The sequence below is a fragment of the Myxocyprinus asiaticus genome, chromosome 43, assembly GCF_019703515.2.
Source record: "Myxocyprinus asiaticus isolate MX2 ecotype Aquarium Trade chromosome 43, UBuf_Myxa_2, whole genome shotgun sequence".
Classification (NCBI taxonomy): domain Eukaryota; kingdom Metazoa; phylum Chordata; class Actinopteri; order Cypriniformes; family Catostomidae; genus Myxocyprinus; species Myxocyprinus asiaticus.
This window is the reverse complement of record NC_059386.1, coordinates 6,442,297-6,453,869: the sequence shown is the minus strand read 5'-3', so window position 1 is coordinate 6,453,869 and position 11,573 is coordinate 6,442,297. Positions and strand designations below refer to the sequence as shown.

General features: G+C 37.8%; 1 protein-coding gene across 2 annotated transcripts; it reads left to right on the top strand.

The window, feature by feature from the left end:
• Nucleotides 1–2,812: 2,812 nt before the first annotated feature.
• On the top strand, nt 2,813–11,327 carry mat2al (methionine adenosyltransferase II, alpha-like). 2 transcript variants are annotated; one of them, XM_051686425.1, is made up of 9 exons: nt 2,813–3,124; nt 3,385–3,462; nt 5,084–5,206; nt 5,342–5,454; nt 6,618–6,761; nt 6,922–7,140; nt 10,223–10,405; nt 10,547–10,680; nt 11,009–11,327. In XM_051686425.1, the coding sequence occupies exons 1-9, from the start codon at nt 3,049–3,051 to the stop codon at nt 11,109–11,111; spliced, it is 1,173 nt and encodes a 390-aa protein (XP_051542385.1). In that variant the 5' UTR covers nt 2,813–3,048; the 3' UTR covers nt 11,112–11,327. The 2 variants fall into 2 exon arrangements, with proteins under 2 accessions (XP_051542385.1, XP_051542386.1); XM_051686426.1 differs by lacking the exon at nt 3,385–3,462 and having other exon boundaries at nt 2,815–3,124.
• The last annotated feature ends 246 nt before the right edge of the window (nt 11,328–11,573 follow it).

Genomic DNA, 11,573 nt, shown 5'->3' with positions numbered 1-11,573 from the left:
AACCATTTCTTATAGAGAATACAGTTTATAGAGGCAACTTCTCATTCCTATGTGCTTCAACTCGACTTCAAGAGAACAGGATGAAATGTTACAGAGCTCATTTGCAAACAAAACTTCCCCTCCCAGTCAGATTGCACATTAACCACAGAATGACAACACAAGACTTCCGATTGTCTATTCATGAGCCTGTCACATGGCCCAGCCCACTAGCTGCTTTGCAAGACCCTGAATTGGCAAAGAGCACCGTTTTTGATTAGGGTTGTTAACAAACGTAGAGCAGAGCTAGGAAGTAGTAAAATAAAATAAAAAAGTGCTAATAAAAATCGCTAAGCACTTGTTTTTGTTTCGGTGGTTCAAATGACTGGGTTTAGCTGTTTGTAATAAGTACATTTTGGTTGGGTCATGAGTTTGAGTTCAGCAGTTTCAGTATTCTAAAGTGTATTCACTGGTGTCTTTTCTGGAGGACTTACAACGGTAAATTAGTAGACAGTTGCTCTAGGGTTGTGCACCATTCAGAAATAAACTGATAATGCCAATTCCTGATTTTGAAGTGAGATGTAAACAGAACTTGAATTTAAGGAAGTAGAATTAAAATGGAATGAAATTCAAAATAGATGAATCTAACTGCTTTATAGGTGTAACTGTTTAATAATACATTCCATATTTCACTGTATTTTTTTATATTAAAGCATTAGCTAGATAAATGGCAAATCTGTATTTTTTATTTCTGTTTGTTTGTTTGTTTATTTATTTTTTAATTGGGATCTACAGACAGACTCATAAATAACATACTCTCTATGTCATTATGTGATAGGTTACTGATTGGTTATTATAGTGCAATACCACAACTATTACCATTGTAATGAAAACAAAATTCAATAGTTGAAATAAAAGGCACTGTACTGAATGTTATTGTTATTATTATTATTATTTTTTAAGAATATTGGCAAACATTGAGTACAGCCAGAGATTATTTAGCAGAGATGGGCCACTTGTATTAAAATGAATGGGAGAAATTGGAACTCCCAACCAAGGAGCTCTGAGCGCCCAACAGTCAACGGATGTAGAAAGGAAGTCCCGCCTTACAGTTAAAAGAGCCAATCACCTTTTAGATACAGACATCGCCTGTCAATCAACTCTAGAGCGCACATGCGCATTAGCTATACAAGCCTGGAAATTTTCATTTTTTAACAAGAAGATTGCATCTCTTCGCCGGTAGTGGTGAACCTCGGCAAACCTTTGTTAACAATGGACAATTTGCCGCAAGTTTGCCGCAAAGCTCAGTTGCATGTGAAAATTATCACTGGCGAATTTGCGGCAAGATTGTGGCAAATTTAACATGAACTCTTGATTTTCGTAATGGTACATGGATGACACGTTTCAAATGTTAAAACGGAGTGTGGAATGTTAGACACTTCATGCACTAATGATTATTAAAAAATGTGGCTCTATAGCGCCAATTCTTCACAGAGTTGAGATAACCGTTTTTTATTGACAGTTCCTCACCTGAGTAGATAGATGACATGAAGCGATGGTCCAAGGTTAGTTATGTTGATTTCATTAACTACTTTATGTTATGACAGCCAACAACAGCACAAGTTGAGCATGAAATTCATTTTTACTACAAATAACACTTAAATGGTTATTGTTCTCTGTCTGGATCACTCGTTTCGGTTAGTTTTACATTGCGTCTCGAGACAAGAAACAAAAAACAGGCAATTAGAATAATCATGGCGCTGCCCAGTTGCTCAGGAAAACTGTGGATATGTGGGAAATCATGACCACTCACACAAAAAGACTCCAGTCTTATCAGTAACCTTATAAAAACTGTTTTATTCTACATGGAGAGGGTCTGCACATGGGGGCTGCCATGTTAGAATCACGTGACCAGCCGAATACTACTTGCTTAATCTCAGTAACCGTCCTGTTATTTGACACTTTCACTCATTGATTAAAGTAATCATGTCTGACTGCGAATACTAAATTTCTACAATGGCATCTGAAACTGAAAACTACTGATTTTAAATTATACTGTATCCAAGCCGCTAGGTGTCAGTGTAAGTCCAAGATGACACTAAAGTTACTGAGTGCACCTTTAACATTTACAGATTGACCCCATTCACTTCCATTGTAAGTGCCTAGCTGGAACCTAGATTTTATTTATTTATTTATTTTAAGAAAAGGAGGGGCAAGTCTTAATTAATTTTTGTGGTAATCAATATTATGCAACAAATACTGTAAATTGATCTTCACTTGTATTGAACCCGGAATATTCCTTTAAGTGTTCCATTTTTTGGGACAATATTACACTTTGAAAATTCATACATGGCTGAGTGCACATTGTGTGTGTGTGTGTGTGTGTGTGTGTGTGTGTGTGTGTGTGTGTGTGTGTGTGTATATATATCCACACAACAATCTCTACAAAGTGATTAAAAAAAATGTTAAAACAGCTGATTGGGCCATCCTGTCCAGCGCTGAGAAAAGTAACGTTTACAACATGACACCGTCGTCTACTTGCCGCTTCAGCAGCGGTCTGGACAATAATTTATACTTTAATTATAACACTGACAAACTTCAACACCCAGTGGAGATTTAAAATAGGACAATTATTATTTCAACCCATCGTATCTGACCAATTAGAGACAACTTCCGGGCCGCTAACCCACATAAATACAAATGTTACGTGGCCATTCCCGCTGATAGAGTTCTACGAATGATATTCAGTGGGGAAATTAGTGTTGTGCGTCCCTCTAGCGGCGACTGTAAGAACTGCAACACTCCAACATGAACGACAGTTATTTATTTCACACAGTTAGCATGAGAGTGTTTTTATAAAACAATGGATGTGCAGTTTTCAGGTCACGTCTGTTTATCTCTTTGGTTGACAGAAGATTTGCTTCTGATTGGCTGAAGCGAAAACTTGATCTGAAAATACGCCCACTAAAGTTCCTGTATACTTTAGACCTACAGTGAAAATCACACTAGACGCCGAATTTGTTTAAGTTTCATTTGTTGTAAAGTTGAAGTTTGGTGCAGTGTGCATTCATCATGAATCCATCTGGAAATAACAAACCAAGAAAGACTTTCCTTTTCACATCTGAATCTGTCGGAGAAGGACATTCAGGTGAGTCCATACAGTATGACACAGTTTCATTGAATACATGCTGACATTAGCAGATAACAATATGTTACTATGTTTCATGTTGTATTAATGTCTTTAATGTGATTATGTATGCAAATGCATGTAATCTAGTGATAAACACCCTTAATGTTGCCATACATGTCTGGACATAGCTCTATAGTCAGTGTTATTTAAGATCAAGTAATCACGCCCTCATACGCTTCATAATAATGTAACTATAATAATGTCTTCATTCATGACAGATAAAATGTGTGATCAGATCAGTGATGCTGTTCTGGATGCTTATCTTGCACAGGACCCTGACTCCAAAGTAGCCTGTGGTATGAAATAACATGATAATTAATGACAACTTGTGAACATTTGAACAAATTCTCTCATCATTTACTCACCCTCATGCCATCCCAGATGTGTACGACTTTCTTTCTTCAGCTGAACACAAAACAACGATTTTTAGAAGAATATCTTAGCTCTGTAGGTCCATACAATGCAAGTCAACAGGGTTCAAAACTTTGAAGCACAAAAAAGCACATTAAGGCAGCATAAAAGACTCCAGTGGTTAAATCCATGTCTTCAGAAGCGATAGGATAGGTGTGGGTGAGAGACAGATCAATATTTAAAGGTGAAGAGTGTAATTTCTGCAGTACAAGTGGCACCAAACAAAATTACAAAAATAAAGTATGTTTTCAAACAACCGTTACCAACACCCCTTAGACTCGTCACGGCCTTTCGTAGTCTCTGATTCCCTATGAACAAATAGGCCATACCAAATAAAAGGTGATAAACCTTTATTGACGTAATGAACAAAAAAACTATAAAATGTACACACCGGACAGAAAGCGTGGCAGAGGAATCGGGTTGTCTGATAACATGGCCTGATTGAACGGCAGCTGGGTGTGCTGTGCGAGGTTTACAGCACATTGGGTAATATGGTTCTTCTGGTAACTTAGCGTAATGACAGCACTGTTTCTGACCATTTTGTCACCCTAGACGAGATCGCTGTTGTTGACGTGGAGGAGGCGGCAGTGTATTAGCGACACGTCTGCCATGGATGTTCATATTCCCCCGGCTGAACAAGTAGCCACGGCCCAAACTTATGCTATAAGTTGAGCCAGAAGGGATGGGTGGAGCTGAGCAGGCCGCTTAAAATATAAACATCATTGTTTTCATAGTGCCTGGCAGGCTCAGTGTTTATACATTTGATGGAGGTAAACCCACAAATGACTTACTTATAGTTGTCAAAGAACAATAAACTGGAATAGTAGAACATATTTTGACTTCAAAAAAGTTATACATACTTCACCTTTAAGTCCTTTTTTACTATAAATACTCCTTAGTGCCCAGTAGGTGGCGATATGCTCAGAAAATGCTAAAAAGCAAAAGAAGAAGAACTCGTAGGAGAGTAGAGCGTTTAGGAGGGCTGTTTGAAAGTGGATATTTATAGTAAAAAAAGAGCAGTTTTGTCATATCATGAAATATCAGTATTTTGACATTTTTATAAAAATAAAATAAAAGGCACATTTTGTTCAGGTAATTTGGTGTAACCCTGAAAAATCTTTTTGAAAGTCTTGACTCAAAAATTCATAAAAATATTACCTTGAAAACACACTCTTGAAAGCTTTTTTGATATTAATGAATTAATGAATTTTTTTACACTCTCATGTATTCAATGTGCAAGAAAAGTATTTTAATACCTTTCAATTTATGGTTAAACCACAGGACATTTTTAAAGTCTTTTTTTATTTTATTTTAGAAAATATAAATCTAAAAAAATTTGTCTAACCAACATGGACTCAAAGATTACATTTCTACAAACCTGACACACGTGTTTTAAACTAGATTTCTCATTTTATCACCTCGGACAACCTTATTTGTCAATAGCGCTGATATTACTGTTTAATTTTATGCTATCTTTACACAATGTCTTTATAATTTCTGGAACAGAGTGTGTGTCAAAGACTGGTATGATCCTTCTGTGTGGTGAAGTGACATCAAAAGCTGTTGTGGATCTTCAGAAAGTGGTTCGAGAGACTATCAAGAGTATCGGATATGACAACTCATCCAAGGGTAACATTGACATACCCACAATCAATCAATCAATCAATCAATCAATCTATCTATCTATCTATCTATATATCTATCCATCCATCCATCCATCCATCCAAAAGTTTAAAGTCTGTTTCTCTCATGACATCCCTCCAGGTTTTGACTATAAGACGTGTAATGTGCTGGTGTCTCTGCAGCCTCAGTGCGCTGAGATCAGTGACTGTGTGTTTGAAGGCAGAGATATGGAGGACATTGGTGCAGGGGATCAGGTCAGAAAAAACTGCCCTGGGGAAATAATTTGCCCAACATTATTTTTCATGTTTTAGTTCATGTTTATACAAGGACGTAACCAAATGTTAAGGATAAGGTGGACGCAATTGTAAGTATCTGCCATTTAATAAAACACTGATAATCCAATAATCGGTACATAGGGGAGGTATGTGTCCCTCTCGAATGGTACCTTAATATTGGTAGTTAAAATCGAGCTACTGCAGGCTTTTGTGTAGTCAAGCTACAGTCTATATCGAATATTTAAAGGAAGGACGTCAGCTGAGAAAGTGGTGGTAGTACATGTGGCGCATACTGGCCAAGGCCAGTAGAGTGCAACAGTGCCTGCCCAATTATTCAACCGTCTTGGTTCCTTAAGTATTTTCCCATTCATTTCTTAAATAGGGATTTCATAAAATCCTTCATAAAAGAGTTCTAAGCCATGAACCAAACCAACCAGTTCCGAGCTAAATCACAACAATAAAAGTTTTGATTTGAAGCAAAAAAGTATTTGAAAATTTGACAAAAAGAAAAAGGTACAAGACTGTGTACTTATCGTCTTAAATAAGGGAATGAACTACAATCCCATGAGGTATTTCGAATGACGTAATCGAATTAAAAAAATAGACAAATATTAATCTATGCATTTAAAGTTGTTGATTATGAGTGTAGAATCAATATATTTTAATTTTATTGCAAAATATTTGGAAATACATATGTAGTTTGAGAGTGCAGGAAGCCAGACTCGATTGGGTCATTCACGATGTGTCATGGAAGTATGCGGTCTCTGCAGAACTTTTTTGGCACGCTTTGCTGGCTGCAGTTCTCTCATTGGTGGATCTTTCTCTTCAGGATGTGGTGGTGTAGTTTTTTAACAGGAGTAAACAGGATTTTTTTTAAATGAAGTTGAAATAACATGGATTGATGGCTTGAACAGATCATTTAACAACCTCGGAGCTCTTAGTAGGTCTGTCTTTAAAGGTTTACAGGCAATCTTTTAAAAATTAGCCTATGGAAAAAAATTTATGAGATTTTTACTTCTGGAACTGACTCTGTTGCTCTTTATTGTCTGGGTTAGGATTTTTCTAAACAACACAAGTTAGATTGTATTTTAAAAATGTGCAAAAGGTGATATATGTTCTGTCTGGATATAATTTTCCAACAGGGTTTAATGTTTGGTTACGCCACTGATGAAACAGAAGAGTGTATGCCTCTCACCATTCTTCTAGCTCACAAACTCAATGCCAAGATGAAGGAACTTTCAAAGACTGGAGTTTGTCCTTGGATTCTCCCAGATTCAAAAACACAGGTGAAAGGTTCCTTTCAAACTACAGGTGTTCAAAGAAGTAAATGACTCACCCAACATAATTCTCCTGTATGTTGTTATCTCTGTAAACTAATTGAGCAGGAAATGGCAGATAATGTTGAAGTTTTCAATCATTAACTGCAACTGTAATGCACTTGCACAGGTGACAGTGGAATATCGAGATAATATGGGTGCAATGGAGCCTCTCCGCGTTCATACCGTGGTCATCTCTGTTCAGCACACGCCTGATATCACCCTAGCGGACATCCGTCAGAGTCTGATGGAGAAAGTTGTGAAGGCAGTTATACCTGCAGAATACCTAGATGACAAGACAGTTTATCATTTGCTGCCGAGTGGGAAGTTCCTCTTTGGTGGTCCACAAGTAAGAAAGTTGAACACCCCACTGAAATACTAGGTTGTCTCAGAGTTAAATGAAAGTGAATGGGGAAGGGGTTTGTCAAACTCCAAAATGACAAAAAACAACTTAAGTTGTTTCGTATCGTATCGTATAATGGTCCAAAAGTGGACTTGTGTGCTATATTTCAAGTCTTCTTGTAAAAAGAAGCTATGCGTGACAGTAAATGACTGAAAGTCATATTTCACTGATAATCTAACCCACCAGTGAGCTATAAAATACCATGATTATCAAGTGAGTTGAACATGAACAGTCAAATTTGTAAATGAATTGTTAAAACCAGGGGTCGGGAACCTATGGCTTGCGAGCCAGATATGGCTCTTTCAGTGATTGCTTATGTCTCGATGAGGGAAAACAAACCAACAAACAAAAAACAATTCTATGCCAATGTTATTATGTTTACATTTATAATTGTCTTTAGATCTAAATTTGTATTGGTAATTTTCCACCTGTTGTCGTTGGAGGATAATTGCGTGACGGCAAAAGGTGCTGGTGGAGGAAGTTGGAGGCGTTAAATGTTTGGATTTGGGGAGGATGTTATATACCCTTTTTGTGACCACTTCGTTATTTTAATTGCTTTTTCATTTAGTTTGAAATGCAAATTAATGTAGAAATATCTTTTGTTTAAACTTTTGGGTTTCAATAAACGTATTTAATTTTGAAAGCAAAATTGACCAGTGAAAGTGAAGTGCATGAAAAAATAATCACAGATCCCTTGGCAGTGGTGTTGACTGCCAAGGGATGTAATTGGATAACACAATATTTTTTCAATAACAATATCATAAAAATATTTCCCTAGCAAATATTGCCCTAGCAGAGACTTGACAAAGAATGATTTGTTTACAAATTGGACAACGCTACATTTAGATGGGAAAATTATGACAAAATAATTTTTTAACTTCTTTTTTGGGAAAACTATTGGGTTAATTGATTTTATCTAATTATTAGTGGTGCTTTCCACTTGACGATAAAACATGCAGAAAAACAGAGTTACATTGAAGGAGGGACCCGAACCATATCTGGGGACCAGAATTGGGTATGAGCTCTTTTACTTGGGTCAGTAAGCAACCTCATAGCAACCACCCAGAACACCTTGGTAACCACTTACCAACACCCTAGCGACCACCTAGAGCATCCTATCAACCACCTAGAACACCCTAGTAACCACCTAGTGTACCCTAACGATGGCTTAGCAACACCCTAAAAACCATCCAGAACACTTAAGCAACTTTTTTACAACATACTGGCTGCGTCCGAAATCTCATACCATCAGAATATGTACTACATTTGATGAAGGACACACTTTTCGGCCATTAAAAAAAGTATGTTCTTTAGGTATGCAGGTGAGTTGTATGAATACATTCACGGAGACACTTCATCCAGAAACGTGGGCATTGTACTGTGACCCAAATATATGATGTAATAACAACAACTGAAAAAAAGAATTAACTCAAAACAAAATGGTTTTGTTATACAAATTTATTTAACCAAAAGGAACAACTTTTGTGGTGTACACCAATGAGCCAAAATTTATGACCACTCACAGGTGAAGCGAATAACGTTGATCATCTACAAACATGGCGAAATGTCAAGGTCTGGGTAGATTAGATGGTAAGCGAACATTCAGTTCTCGTACTCAACGTGTTGAATGCAGGAGAAATGGGCAGGAGTAAAGACCTGAACATCATTGACAAGGGACAAATTGTTATGGCCAGACAGCTGGGTCAGAGCATCTCTGAAATGGCAAGGCTTGTGGCATTCTCCCAGTCAGCAGTGGTAATTACCTACCGACAGTGGTCTGAGGAGGGACAAACCACAAACCAGTGACATGGTGTTGGGTGCCCAAGGCTCATCGATTTGCAAGGGCAACGAAGGCTATCCTGTCTGGTCTGAACCAACAGAAGGCCTACAATGGGCATGTGAGTGTCGGAACTGGATCTTGGAGCAGTGGAAGAAGGTCGCCTGGTCTGATGAGTCCTGTTTTCTTTTACATCACATGGATGGCCCTGTACGTGTTCGCTGTTTAACTGGGGTAGTGATGGCACCAGGATGCACTGTGGCAAGACGACAAGCCGGTGGAGGGAGTGTGATGCTCTGGGCAATGTTCTGCTGGGAAACCCTGGGTCAGGCCATTCATGTGGACATCAGTTTCATAAGTGCCACCTACCTAAACATCGTTGCAGACCAGGTACACCCTTTCATGGCAATGGTATTCCCTGATGACAGTGGCTTCTTTTAGCAGGATAATACCCCCTGCCAAACTGCGCATATTGTTCGGGAATAGTTTGAGGAACATAAGGAAGAGTTCAAGGTGTTGCCCTGGCCTCCAAATTCCCCAGATCGCAATCCGATTGAGCATCTGTGGGATGTGCTGGACCAACAAGTCCGATCCACGCGGCTCCACCTTGCAACTTACAGGACTTGAAGGATCTGCTGCTAATGTCTTGGTGCCAGATACCACAGGAAATCTTCAGGGGTCTTGTAGAGTCCATGCCTCGGCGGGTCGGTGATGTTTTGGCAGCACGCAGAGGACCAACAAAATATTACTCAGGTGGTCATAATGTTTTGGCTCATCCAAGTATATAGCACTTACAGTTGAAAAGAGCCACCTGACTTACGGTTCTCCGCCATTTTTATTTTTAATTCTGCATTTTAAATATAATGTCTCCTCAGCCCCGTGTCATTATGGGATAGTACCGTGTCCAGTGGATGCACCCTTTAGAATCTCTACTACATCCGAGTATTTCTCGCCTGCTCTTTTATGAATACTGAGGATTTGGACACCCTAGTCCATTGGCATACCCCTTTTGGCATACTATAGTAGGGAAGTATGCATATTCAGATCCAGCCACTAAGAGCAGTTTTGAGCACCTTAGAAACCGCATAGCATCATGGCACCACTGAATAAATGTATGAAATCGACAGCCTTAGTAAAAATCTGAAATAACACTTACTAGTAATTTGTTGGGTTTATAGCTTTACACAATCATATTTGTGTGTGACTGCATTAGCTGTGTTTTTGTGGAATGAATGCTGTTGTCTTCTTCAGGGAGATGCTGGTTTAACTGGCAGGAAGATCATTGTGGACACATATGGTGGTTGGGGTGGTCACGGTGGAGGAGCGTTCTCTGGTAAAGATTACTCTAAAGTGGATCGCTCTGGAGCTTACGCTGCCCGCTGGGTCGCCAAATCGCTCGTCAAAGCCAAACTGTGTCGCAGAGTTTTGGTTCAAGTAAGAATGTTATTGATTGGTATCTCAGATCTTACATTAACTGTTGGCATTTACGAGAGATTTTTAAATCAGGCTGAGAGATAAAATGATTTGCTTGCTTTGTCTATGACTGAGTTGTTAATATTTATTTTTTTGTTACAGGTCTCTTATGCTATTGGTATTAGTCACCCTTTGTCTGTGTCCATATTTCATTACGGAACATCGACAAGAGATGAGGATGAGCTTTTAGAGATTGTAAAGAATAATTTTGACCTGAGGCCCGGGGTCATTGTCAAGTAAGTTACATTTAGAGGAACCTAATAGAGCTGTTCATTTTGTAGTTCTAAAACCTGTAAGAGAATTAACATTTCAAGCCATAGGTTACCTCAGGAATTTCCTATGGGGTTTTTGAATAGCACTTTTCGATTTATGATGAAATAAGGTCTGTGGAAATGAGGTCTACGTGTGTAAATGACATATAATTAAGTATATGTTAATACCCTCATCAAAAATTACGTTTCTTTTTAAATGTATCGCTTGAGGAAAAACATTAGGCTATTTAGTGTACTGTTTGAATAAATTTGCTGTTTCTAGTATTATACTGTATTTAATTTCATTTTACAGGGAGCTTGATCTGAAGAAACCGATCTACCAGAAAACAGCTTGTTATGGACACTTTGGACGAGAGGAATTTCCTTGGGAAAAGCCAAAGAAACTGATCTTTTGATCTTTTTTGACAACAATGAATTACAATGGAGCATCAAGATCAACTTAATTTCTTTACATTCCATTTAATGTTTTCCTGAGGAAAAATGTATTGATTGTATTTGTGCTACTGCATCTTATTAACGATATACTGTGATCATCTTAAAACAATCACGTGGTTACATAATTACTACATTTGTTTAAACTATAAATAAATTTCCTTGAGAAAAATCTATAACACCTTTTGATATTCTTTCAGACACTAAATTAGAACAGAATATCTGTTATATGAATGAATAGACAGCCATTCTAGTTATTGATATATGTGAAGTAATCTAACTTTTTATCATTCAGTGTTATATTTGGTCATATAGTTAATGGAAACTGTGAAGGGGACAAAACTCTTTCAACTGGTAAGTAAGTATTATTACATGATATATGAAGCATGTGTATTGATATACACATAAATATCTGAATTGCCAAT